The following is a 13,791-nucleotide window of genomic DNA, read 5'->3' on the forward strand; positions in this document are numbered from 1 at the left end:
GATTTCCTATAGATATCCCACTAGAATTAATTCCTACTAAGAACTAACTTCCACTTACATTTATTTCCCACTAGGAATAAAACCCCCACTAACCAATACGATGGCTAAGGAAGCTTAAAAAACATAAAAACTAACCCAAAACATATCATGAATCATATGAAATTATTACATGATAAATAGATACGAAAATTCATAGGAAAATTAAAAAACAGACTTTAATTAGTTCTTTAGTCCAAAAACTATATATTTTATCTAAATAAACTCGAACACATAGTTACATCTTAAGTATAAACTCTTAAATTCAAGTTTGTTGAATTTTTTATTTGAAAACGTGCATCGCTAAGTTTTGAAATATCTTGTTGATTCTTTTTTCGATCTTACTTTAGATGTTGGGTTTTTCATCCATAAAAAAAACTCGAAGTAATTGAAGACAGGATTATATCAGTTTGTCTTAGAAAATTGGTTGCATGGTTAATTTTTTATTTTTTATTTACAAATCTGCTGGACTAATCAATAGTATATATAAATCCGTCCAGCCACCAAGCAAATTCCACATGTCAACAACTACACTCTCACTTTTTACTTTTTACATTTTAAAAAGCAATTCCTGTTTGCTTTTCCGGTCCGTGAATAGCACGGGTACAGAATTCTAGTTTTCCTAATAGAGGTGAGATATGCTACATATTTGTTGACTCATTTTCTTAATTACATATATGTATGTATTAACTGACACAAATTAATCCTCTCGTTTTTATTCCATAATTTTCTTATTATCCCCTTAAGTTGATATATAAATGCTAGAACTCCACTTGATGAGCTAGGACAGAATTTAATGTCCATAAGTTAATGTGGTAAAATTAATTTTCATTTTTTAATAGTAATTCGTATACGAGTACCTATCTCGGGTAAAATAATATACATTCAATTCTTGATAATAAAATCTCAGAGTGAAGTAAAGAGACTCTTTGAACTTACTAATACTTTCCTTTTTATTGTTTTTATGCAGAAATGAAGAAATATAATAATTTTTTTAATTCTAATAAAATAGATATAGAATCATTTATTTTATTCATTTTCATTTCCACTCGACAATAAAAAATATATATGAAAATTAATTAAAAATTAAATAAAAAGTAAAAACATGATTATAAAAGAATAACTAATATAAATTTAAACTTTACAAACAAAAATAAATATTTTTTTAAATCTAAAAATTAAAAATGAACCGAAGCATAATTTATAACTATATATATTGAGAATAAAATATTTTACTGTACATTTTTTATATTTATTTTATTCTTATAAATATATGTAAGTTATTATTTTATCTTAATAATTATCTTTACAAATCACCCTACCCAGTCATTTTTGTTATTTTATTTAATAAAAAACACATAAAAAGTCTGAGGCACGAAGTCCTTATTCTGTCTCACTAATCAATAATTATTAATAAAGATAATTATCTCATTTGTTGTGTATTTTTTTCTTAATTATTCAACTACTTTTAAAAATCACTCTTAATTATAAATAGTTATTGTCTAATAGTTTTTAATATGATATTTTATTATCTATAATTATTAATAAATACAATTATCTCATTTGATGCACAAATTTATTATTTAAAATTTATCCTTCTACTACTTTCTACTACTTAAAAAAATTACTCAGTAATTATTTTCTAATAACTTTTCAACGTGACAGTTATTACCATTATATTCAACTAAAAAAAAACAGTTAAGGCACGGATTACCTATTTTTCAACTAGTTAATAATAAAACCTTTTTTTTTAATTCTTAATTAATCCGTTAATAGATATAATGCCCGTTTTAATAAGTGTCTGAGTCTCCCCCTCCCTCACAAATTCCGTTGATTTATTTTTCCCGGTAAAGTTCAAAAACCCTAACTCCGATTCACTCTCTCCGACTCTTACATTCGGATTCGTAACCGAAAATCGGATGGAGAGAAGTGTTGATTACAGTTCAGAGGAGGAATGCACGGAGGATTATCGGCGTGGAGGATACCACGCGGTTCGAGTCGGCGACGCTTTCAACAATGGCCGTTACATCGTGCAGTCCAAACTCGGTTGGGGCCATTTTTCCACCGTCTGGCTCGCTTGGGACACTCTCAATTCGGTGCCGCCATTTTTCAACACTTTTCTGTTGTCTTTTTTTTATCGACAAATGTTATTTTGTTAGTTTTGTTAGAATTGTCCGTTGGAGTTGGTGGATTCGAACCCGTGACTTCTTTTCCTCCCTTCTCCTTTCACCCTTCCCCAACCACTGCGTTAACCTTATATTTCCTTTTTTTTTTTCTTCGTCTTTTCGCTCTATAATTGCCTACATTATTATGCATTGTTAATGATTTTTTTTTCGGTCCCTCACCGTATTAAATTGTTAATTCCTTGAGAACTCCGTTGAGTTTAGTTGGTTCCCTGTTTTCATTTTCAGGTTACATTTTTCAAGTAATAGTTACGAAAATGTTCCATTGTTTATGTTCCGTCCGGTGTTTTAGTTGCGGAGGAAGGGTGAGAACTGATAACAGACTTTGCAAAACCTTCGACATAGGAAACAAGATGAAAATTGTGGGACGCTTTTGTTTTTAGAGTTTAATTTCTATGCAGTGTTGATGTAAAAAGTTTTGCATAGGTACAGCATTTTAGGTTGTTCGTTCTAAAACTCAACACTCTTACTGTATTTGACTAGTTGTGATTGGATGCTTTTACACTGTCAATGCATGGACTAATTACTCTTGTTTTTTATCAGTAAAAACACGTCAACTGAAAATGAAAATGTGACACAAATTAACAAACCAAACATCCACCATGTTTCACTTGTTACTGTTTTTAGATTTTAAACTTTGAAGTTTGTACACACTTAATAAAGGGAAAACTTTTTCTTGTTTGCAGCATTATGTAGCCCTTAAAATTCAGAAGAGTGCACAGCACTATACTGAAGCCGCGATGGATGAAATAAAGATTCTCAAACAAATAGCTGAGGGGGACCCGGATGATAAGAAATGTGTTGTGAAGCTTTTGGATCATTTTAAGCATTCGGGGCCTAATGGCCAGCATGTGTGTATGGTTTTTGAATTCCTGGGTGATAATCTTCTCACCCTTATCAAATATAGTGGCTATCGTGGGCTTCCTCTCCCCATGGTTAAAGAAATCTGTTTTCATATTTTGGTGGGCTTGGATTACTTGCATCGCGAGCTTTCTGTCATTCACACTGATTTGAAGCCAGAGAATGTGTTGCTTCTGTCACTGATAAATCCATCTAAAGATCCTAGGAAATCAGGTGCTCCACTCATCCTTCCAAACACCAAGGATAAGGCTGTGTCCAATAATGGGACTAACCAAGACAATAAAATTTTGAATGGAGATCCGATGAAGAACCAGAAAAAGAAAATGCAGAGGAAGGCTAAGGTAGCTCAAGGCTGTGTTGAGAAGGAAACTTCAGAGGAAGCTGAGGATTATAAAGGACTCGAGCAAGAAGATAGTGGCAATGATGTGAAATTAAGTGTGGAATCAGTTGAAGATAAACATAATAGTTCTCTGAGTAAAGATGAATCGAGTTCATCTAAGATTTTTGAGAAGGATGTTTCACAAGGAAGTCATGGTCACAGGAGAGGCAGCCGTTCCATGAGAAAGAAGTTGCTGGAAGCTGTTGATCTTAAGTGCAAGCTGGTTGATTTTGGTAGTGCTTGTTGGACTTACAAACAATTCACAAATGATATTCAGACAAGGCAATATAGGTGTCCTGAGGTTCTTCTTGGATCCAAATATTCAACCCCTGCAGATTTATGGTCCTTTGCTTGCATTTGCTTCGAGCTTGCCACTGGTGATGTTCTTTTTGATCCTCACAGTGGTGACAACTATGATAGAGATGAGGTAACCATAACTGCACCTGTTTTGTACTAAAAAGAAGCTATTTGGCTTTATTTTGTGCTATTAAGTATCACCACCATGCTTACAACTATTATGAACTTGTTTTCTATCGAGTGTTTTCTAAACAGAGTAAAAGTTCTCTTGTTCTTAACTTTTTGGTTTGTTTGCTAATACAATTGAATATTGTACCTTTTCATGCCCTTATTACATGCTGGTGAATGCAGAACAACATATTTCTGCTGACTTTAAGTAAATATTTGTTTTTTGAAAAGGTAAAAGGCAAATGGGAAATATATTATGTGCCCTGGGGCTGGGAACAATAATACAAAGGACATGATAGTCGAATAGCATTTTCCCTCCTAAACGGGTTATTTTTCTTTTGCTGCATGGATCAATAATATTATTTTGCTTGTGTCTGATTCTTTTTCATTTATATCAGCATTCTTTGGAATTTGACTTGTATTTGAAAAATAAGAAAATGTTCATTGGGAACATTGCTAACTTTTGTAAGCAGAGTACTTTTAGTTAAGGAGTGATTTCTTTCCTACTAAGGATATTAGACTCTTTGTACTCATCTTTGCTTTCTGAAGGTTGAAAAATAGTCTTTAGCTTCCAGTCTGTAAAGTTATGCTACTGCCTACAGGATCATGACTTTTCTTCAAAGAAGTTGCCTGTGTCCATAGCATTTTGAAATCATCAATTGGCCGAAACATGACCTGATGTTCAAAGATGTCTCTAGATTCTCAATGTTGAATAATTTGCTGTTACACTGCTGGTTAGAATTGAGGCTTCATCATTCATCTCTGTCTGGTGCTGCTAATCAAAGAAAAATTTGAACAAATAATGGAAAAAAATGATATATTGAAATCACTTGGGGTCTAGGCCACTGTTGTTCTGCATAAAAAATGTTGACAACTATTTCAGTGGAAAACCAAATATTTTTTACCCAACAAAATTTAGAGAGAGATAGATATATATTGAAGCTTCCTATTCTCTTGGAAACAAATGTTACAAAATTTGAAAATAAAACTGTCTACCTAAATTTGAACTTCAATCAATGGATTGTTTTGATGACCTTTAAATGTTTGTTTTACAGGATCATCTGGCATTGATGATGGAGCTTCTTGGGAAGATGCCTCCCAAGGTATGAATGTTATGTGGTCTGCAGGGAATTTTGAAGTTCGTTGGTATCATCCATTTTGCATGTTTATATTCAAGAATCAACATTCAAATTTAAACTCCATTTCAGACTATTTTCCATATCCTCATGCAGTGTACTCAATTTTTCTTTCAATGAGGTTTTCTGCTTAAAAAAAACTGAATAGGGTAATTTGCTGTATTTCATTCTCTGAAAATTGGTTGATGTTGATATTTCATCCGTGTTCAACTGCAAAATTTGAATAAATATTTCATTCAGATTGCACTAGGTGGTCGCTATTCCCGAGAATTTCTCAATAGACATGGTGACTTGAGGCACATCAGCAATTTGCGATTTTGGCCAATGGATAAGGTGCTGATGGACAAGTATAATTTCAATGAGCAAGACACAAATGACTTGGTTGACTTCCTTGTTCCAATACTTGATTTTGTCCCGGAAAAGAGACCAACAGCTGCTCAGTGCCTTAGTCATCCATGGATGAGTGCAGGTCCTCGGACTCTTGAGTCCTCAATAACTACCGTGCAACCTGATGCCATCAACGAGGAATTGTCTAAAAGGAGGAAGAGGGAAACGGCTGAGAAGGAGGCAGTGGAAATTGGTTTGAGGAATATATCCATTAAAGAAACATCTGAGCCTCTCAAAGACTCCCAACCTCTAAAGTCATTCAAATAGATACAAATTGGCTTGTCTGGCGGTATATGCAACCTGTTTTGTTTTAATGGGTAAGTTTTGCTGGTCCTTGGAACTTGATATCTGTGGAAATGTTACATGGGACATTATATGCAATGCAGGTCAGACGACGAGCTTGTGACTTGGGAAAGCTCTTCCTGGGGCGAAGCGGCTGGATTTCTGTATTGTTGTAACCTAACTTATTTCACCTTTACTGGTATTACAGGGTTAGCTTCAAATTCAATTGATTAAGTGTGCTAAGTTTTAGAAACTAGATATTTTTTGGTGTTTGGAACTGCTCCCCAGATTAGAGTTTTGTCTTTCAGAAATACGACATTTGTTTTGGGGGGTTGTCCAATTGTACTTCAAATGAGCTAATCCTTGATTTGTCTAGCATCAGACTTTGTTGCATGTTGAGTTTATGGAACATATAACTTTGGTTACGGTCCATTGTATGTAAAGAGAGATCTTCAATATATATTTTAAATTTTGTTTTGAAAATAACCCAATCAATTTTAATTCAGGGTAACAATTATCTATTTCAATATATATCAATATCTTTCCTCAATTTATATAAATATATATAATCTTTTTAACATTTAGATCTATTTTAGACTGGTTAGTTGATTTCAAATTTACTATCCTTATTTCACCTCTAAAATTGAATTTGATCGATATCAATCCCCCATAATAAAATTTAACTGTTGATATATTTTTTTAATATTGTTTCAATAAAATATTATATGAGTATTATAAGTCAATTGATTTTTAGCAATCAATATTGATAATTGATATAATTTATTTTGGTAATAAAAAAGTTTCATATTGCTTAGGAGTAGATCACATATAATTTATAAACATTTTTTCTTCTCAACCCATCAAGATATCTTTTACAAGAATAATAAATTATGATGATTAATTGAGTATCTAAGCGAATAATACTTCGATTAGGAGACTTTAATAATATCTGCATATTTGAGTTCAGAACATTAAGCATTTATTGATATTTTTCACAATTAATATCAAATAGATAATATGCAGTTGTAATATTATAAATACATTAATATATTAATTTTAATTCCATCATCGAATAATGAATTTTTAATAATGTTATTTTAATTTTTGTAGTGATAATTTTCTTACCAAAGTTAGTTATAAATGAATTAAAAGTCATTATTAATTATTAAAAATTTAATTTATAATTGAATTAATAATTTTACTAATTACAATTATTAATTAACAATGTAAAAAATGAACCAAAATTATTAATTTATAAAATTAGAAAATCAAATGTTACAAGGAAAATCATTCTCAGCATGGACAATGGTGGTGGCTTCCAAGGCTCATGGTTTCCCGGCACCATTGTCAGCCACGTCGATTCCGACAGATTCATGGTTCCAGTACCATACCGACGTTGAAGTTCTCAGCCTTCACCGTCGCCCTCGCGAGAGAGCCGCCATTAGCTATTCAAGTACGCCGACAAGGTAGAGGCCTTCCGTGGCCATCGATGGTGGGACACGCCACTCAGTATTTAGGGAATGAAAGGTTTTGTGTCTATTTCATGGATAAGGAAGACATGCTCCTTCCCAAGGAGTAGCTCAGGGTCCATCGCAAGGTATGGATGTATGGTGTTTTAGATGCTTAACTTTCTTTTTTTGCAAAAAAAAAAAAAGAAAAAAGATACGCACACTATCATCTTTGTACAAATTACCGCCTATGATAAGTGATGGTTTATTTTTTACAAAATTATAAATTTGGTCTCCCTAGTTGTTTTAAATTTCGATTTTGATATTATAAGTGGTATTGTTATCACTCATTTCTATTTGTCTTCTTTGATATTTGCATATTTGAATCTTTGTCAACTCACCACTTTTTGGGTTGGTCAAGGATGCAAGCACCAAGGCTACATCAAAGAGAATGGGATGAATGTAAAATAAAGAGTTAGGTGAAAGAAATGAAAATGAAGGGGAATAGAGAAGAAACTTGTTCTTAGAAGATTTAGAAGGAAGATGATAAGTTGAATTTTGTAGTTAGGTAGGGATGAAGCAAGCACCAAGTGAGAGTGATTAGGTGAAAGAAATGAAAATGGAAGAAGTATTTTTTTGAGATTCGGTATTATTTGCATTTGCACACTCTTTTACATGTTTTTTCTTTGTGTATGTATATAGTTGGATTTTATTTTGGTGATCAGAATTGGTGATGGTTTTTGAACAAGATTAATTTTAAGGTTAAAAACATAAATTAATATAAGGAATTTTAAGAAAGAAAAAAAAGTTAAATCTCTTTTTGAGTTTTTGTCAAATAATTGGAAGGCAAAAAATGGTTTGACAAAATGTTGAGGTTAGATTTCCCAAACTTTCCTCTCCTGTAACATAATGATCATTAATTCATTTTTCACTTGAGATATTAACATCAACTTTCAAGAGAACTAAAACCCTAATTCTTACTAAGACAAAAACCCCGTTCAGTCTACCTCAAACTGGGCTCTGCAGTGGAAGTCAGCATTCATGGCGGCATTTTCAGCTGCTCAAGGTTATTCGACACCAAAGAAGACAGAGTTATTGACATAATAAGTTTTATGGACACAAAAGATGTTTTTCAAACTTGTGTCTTATCTAAAAGGTGGAAGGACCTTTGCAAACGTCTCACCAATCTCACATTTTCTTGTCCCCTTTACTACACGGGACCTGAATTGCCTCTTGGATTCTGGCTACTCCAGATGACTCCTATTCCCTACTTAATCTTACTATTAACGGTTTGGTTAAGGCTCCATTCTTAGATATATAGGGTCATTAAATATGCTGTTTCACAATGTCCAGCGGCTGATATAATGAATTTAGGGGGAGTTTGCATGAGAAACATGATTCTCAGGATATTCCTAAGAATTAATGATTTATGTATAATATTTTATCATGAGATAGGGTCATTAAATATGCTGTTTTACAATTTCCAGCAATTTAGGGGGATTTTAACATGATTCCCAGGATATTCCTAAGAATTAACGATCTATGTATAATATTTAAATAAAGTTTTCTCTCCACTAAAAAAAAAATTGAATTCTTATTTCCTTCCGTAAAAATATTTTTACAAAAAAGTAAGCTAAAATTGATTGTCAAGAATTATAATTTCTTGAAATTTTTTTTATTAATTACATAACAAATGAGAAGCATAAAATTTTTCACTTCAAGATTGTTGCAAACACTCATTTCATTAGACTTTGGATCCTACTACAATTGTAGGTCCTTCCCTTTAATCTTCTGCTGTCACTCTTTGACATCTGTTATGTTGGTCTCTGGTAATAGCAAAATCTCTACACTTGCCCGCATTAAAAAGCTTGCATCTCGAACATGTCAAATTTACTGCACGTGGCAATGACAGTGTTGAGCCCTTTTCAAACTGTCACGTGTTAAATACTTTGGTCCTTATACAATGTAAAGTGGACAGAAGAAGGAAACAAGTCCTCTGCATATCTAATACTAGCCTCTCCAGTTTGAGAATAGAGAACCGTAAAGAATATTTGGAAATTGTGCTTTTTATTCCGAATCTTAGTTCTTTCCAATGCAATTTTTCTCCACCACATGCAATTTTTCTCTTCTCGAAGAAGTATACGTTGACCTTGACCTCTTCTTCTCGACAAATAATGCTCTCATGACATGGCTACAAGTGCTTTCCAATGTAAAAAATATTGACATTCTCGTTGGCAAGCCATGATATTTTTTTTTGCCAGTGCTCAATCTAGCAATTGAAAATATATATCCATTTTAATTATGTCTCTTACTGGCCAGTGGCCACTCTAATTGTGTAGGATGTCGTATATCTTTCTTCAATGACACCTCAACCTCCGTGCTTTTGTTAGATTGGAGTTATTGAAATTGGAAGTGAAGAACTCATATGAAATTATATCTGATGAGAAAGTAAACAGATTTGTCGACTACGTGCTTCAAAATAATCCAATGGCCAGAGTTGATAAAATAATAAAATCATATCCATGGTTAACTCTTTAAGTAGAGAATAAATCAATCACACCAAACCAAATCAATAAATGGTAGTAACGATGTCACATAATAATAGAGATAAAAAATAACGATTTCATTTTCTTGAGGAAGAAAACCAAAGAACATTTTTTATAATGACTAAAATTAAGACTCACTCATTTTATAGAGACTAAAAGTATATCAAGTCTTTTTTTTTTTTTTTTTGTAATAAACAGGGCTAACGCCCAACAGAAGAAAATTACACATGAATAATATGTGAAGTCAACTCCTATAATATTTAAGCCATGTTTTATTAGTACGATTATAAGGTTAAGTATTTGTTATCCATATTTTACTATTACGATTTTAAGGTAAGTATGATCACATGTTCCTATGGACTTCTTATTGCACAATGTCTCTATCAACCCAGTTCCACAACAAGCCTTCCTTGCTTCAAAAAATCCTGTGATAACATAACACAATGCATGCCGCACATGGGAAACAAATTAACAATCCTAGTTCATAATCCATTAGATGATTAGTTCAGTTCACTAGCCATAACATAATTAAAAATTGGACAAAGCAAGAATGCAGTTTCTTAAGTACTATTAGTATTGTTTTTAAATCAGAATTGGAATTCAGTCCAGTAATAATTAATGATCATTTGATCTTTGATGCAAACTTTTATTAAAAGCACCTACAGAACCGTATCTATATTTTATCTAGATTCTGTACCATTTTCAGAAGGCTTGGTGACCAAGTCATAGAGGGGTTGGTAGATATCAAAGACAACCAAATTGAGGCCTGGAAGCATATTTTTCAAGTTCTGAGATGTGGTGTTGATCTTTTCATTGAAGTTAATTGCATCACTGTTTAAACTTGTCACACATTCGTTGGTATGAGCTCCAAAGAGAGTGATGGCTCCAGGCAGGTAGCCTATTGGAGGTAATGTTGTCACACCAATCCTCCTTGCTCCCAATGCATATAAACTCTATCAAAGCCAAGATTAGAAATGCAAATCAAAATCAGCAAAGGCAAAGGCAAATAACTTCTCTTTTTCTTTTTGGTAATATTCAATCAATGGTATATAAACTTCTAGGGCAAGATGTCAAGGTTGAGAAAGGCGTGCCTGAATGAAACTGGAATAGCATCGCAAGAGAATGTCTGAGAATTGATCAGTTGTATAAAGCTTGCTAAGCAGAGGATTTATGTAGTAGTTCTGAACAAAATCACTGGTCCCAGCACTAATAAGATATATAGCATCAGATATAATTGACAATTTGGTCTGGCACTCTTTGTAGTATTCCAGCTGCTTGCTCAACGGAATTGAATTCTACACACACAAAAGAAAAACACACAACAGCACTTACCAATTATATGATGTTAAAAAAGAAAGAAGAAAAAAAATGAGTTTTTGAGTTTTAGACTTTTAAATGTATTTACATATAGATTGGATGTCAATTCAAAGTAACCAGCAGAAGCTGAGGCAAGTTGGCACCATTCAAGAGGTTCTTTCCTTTGGTCTTTAAGTTGAGGTAGGCTGGTTGATAAGAGGTAAATCCAATGATTTCAGCTGCAGTGAATGAATTAATGAAACAAAGATCAAATCCAAGTTTAAAAAAAAATGCAAGTAATAGGGACATTAGGGAAAAGATATTTAGTTAAATGGGAATTTTGAGGAAAAAGAAAAGGTACCAATGAAGTCTGTTGCAAGCTTTCCATTGCAGAACCTTCCTGTGCGATACTGATTCTCAAAGTCTCTTCCATAAGGAGGGAAGTTTGCTTTAACAATAGTCAATTGGTGGTTATTATTGCCCACATCAACAATTGAGTCCCCAAATGTGAACATTGCAGGGACTAGAGGCTGCCCATTAGTCACATTGAGAAACACAGCAAGAAGCAAAGAAGCCAAGAAAGACCTTGAATACCCCATTCTTTTCAATTCCTCTTCAGCAATGAGCTTCTTGTTGTTCATGCAAAAAGACACAATAGAGAAAGTAGACTCTGAAGAAGTTTGGGGAACTAATAATCTGACATAAGTTTTTTGCTTTGAATCTGATGCATACAGTATAGTTGGTTTGGCAAGGCTGCATTTCCAAGAATTTCATTAATATTTCAACTTAAATATAAGATATTGAACTGTACCAACATAAGTCAATACAGAAAATATCTGTCCAGTGTCCACATTACTGTAACTTCAAAAACACTATGTGAGTTGTTGCTGATCAAAAAAACTATTTGAGTTCTTAATTTGAGAATTTGAAAAAAGGTCTTGCATGCTTGGTTAATGCTACCAAAGTTTACTGTTGAGATGGGACTCCCTCAGTTCCAGAATATTGACATTTTAGAAGAAAAAAAATCATTCCAAAATATATGTCATTTTACAAAATCAATATTATATTAAATATTTTTTTCTAAGACTACCCTTAATAAATACTTAGTGAGAGAATAGTGTATAGGAAGAGTAAATAAGTCATTAATTAGAGAGATAAAGGATATATTAAAAAGTTATCTAATGTGTTATTTGAAATTCAACAAATTAATTATATTTATTAATATTTGTGCCAAAACCTTAAACTTTATATATTTCGGAATGGAGGGAGTATTATTTAGGTGGCAACATGGCATTTAACTTTCCTAGCTGTATCCACTTAATATTTCTCAATCTTGAGGAAATATTAACTCATTCTCAATTCTCAGATGAAATCACATGCATGTCTTGAGCTAAGGCCTATTAATTGGAATCAGAGAGAGCCACAAGGAGTGAGAGCACAGTAAGGCTTGAATCTGAGTGTATTTTTCAGCATATACTAAAAACATGTAGAGGCTAATAAATAGTAGTAAATGTCTACTTCTTAGTCAGTTCTCTGTATTCACCAAACCAAAAACATGACAGAATATTATAATAGAAATAACGGATGTTTGTTAGTACTACTTACCAGTAAGTACAAGAATTGGACTATTGACACACGATGTCTTCAACTATCCCAGGATCCTAACTTACTACTTTTCAACCATACTACCAAATGTATACAACAGGACACAACATGAACTCAACTAAGAACATGTATAGAGAAAACAAAAGGAAAAGAAAGAAGAAATTAGAAAGACTACTGAAAGGGACGTAGTAGTAATTTGTATTTGGACGTATTAATGCGGTTGGTGACCACTTAGGTTTTGTATTGCGTGCCTTCTTTACTAAAGTGGCAGCACCACTTCGATCACAACCTTCTTCTGCCACGCATCTGTTCACACAGCACTAATGTAGAGCCTTTTAGGTGTCTTTTCCTCACTTAAACCTTTCTCTTGCTGACTCAATTGCTTCTCTTGCGCCGGGAAGTGGGGTTTTCATCACTTCCACATTTGGTGGGACAATTTTTTTATAATCTTTTCTACCACTATCCACTATGATGATACTTTTTTCTTGAAAAAACCAGACTTTAATGATTGCTTGAGCAATCAGCAAAACTATATTGTTGATCCTGATTGTAAAATTCAGATAGTTTGATAATTTTTAACAAATTTCAAGTTAATAACAAAAAATGCTTTTATGAGACATACTAACAAATGTATTATTAACACTTCTCTACATTTTAGTACTAGTAATATATTAAGATAGAGGTAGCTTTATCTTTTATATATATATTTTAAGATGATAAGGTGTTTTCACATTTTCTAAATTAGACAAAATTTACTTATATTAAGTTTAGATAGGGATTTAAATTTGATATCGTCGAAATTTAGTGCAATCATCATAGTTATCAAGTCAATAAGAAATCTAACTAAGTTAACGAGGATGTCTAAGTTGTTGCAAATTCCTAAAATCAGAGTTCTATATCTTTTAAATGAAAAAATATTGTCATCAAGTCAAACATGTGTTCCTAGTATGAATTTTCTCTCTCTCGTGCTATATTTGTGACAACTCTTATCATAATGTTTTGATCCCTAAAAATTAAAGGCAAGAACATATAAAAAATTTATAATAACTCAATCAAATAAGACTCCTCAATCTTTGGTAAATTGAAATTTATCTTTCATTCTTACTTCCAACTACATCTGGAGTGATGCCAATGTCTGCCACTTCACTGTGAAACATAAATATCATC

General features: G+C 32.7%; 1 protein-coding gene and 1 pseudogene across 4 annotated transcripts; one reads left to right on the forward strand and one right to left on the reverse strand.

The window, feature by feature from the left end:
* Positions 1-1,837: 1,837 nt before the first annotated feature.
* LOC114380411 (SRSF protein kinase 3-like) lies at positions 1,838-6,212 on the forward strand. 4 transcript variants are annotated; one of them, XM_028339449.1, is made up of 6 exons: positions 1,838-2,132; positions 2,448-2,524; positions 2,906-3,886; positions 4,980-5,027; positions 5,301-5,764; positions 5,834-6,212. In XM_028339449.1, exons 1-5 carry the CDS (start codon positions 1,991-1,993, stop codon positions 5,712-5,714), a joined length of 1,662 nt encoding a protein of 553 aa, XP_028195250.1. In that variant the 5' UTR covers positions 1,838-1,990; the 3' UTR covers positions 5,715-5,764; positions 5,834-6,212. The 4 variants fall into 4 exon arrangements, with proteins under 4 accessions (XP_028195250.1, XP_028195251.1, XP_028195253.1 ...); XM_028339450.1 differs by having other exon boundaries at positions 5,301-6,212; XM_028339452.1 differs by lacking the exon at positions 2,448-2,524 and having other exon boundaries at positions 1,839-2,132.
* Positions 6,213-8,765: 2,553 nt separating this feature from the next.
* LOC114379518 lies at positions 8,766-12,937 on the reverse strand (annotated as a pseudogene).
* Between the last annotated feature and the right edge of the window lie 854 nt (positions 12,938-13,791).

The sequence above is a fragment of the Glycine soja genome, chromosome 12 (genome assembly GCF_004193775.1).
Source record: "Glycine soja cultivar W05 chromosome 12, ASM419377v2, whole genome shotgun sequence".
NCBI lineage: Eukaryota > Viridiplantae > Streptophyta > Magnoliopsida > Fabales > Fabaceae > Glycine > Glycine soja.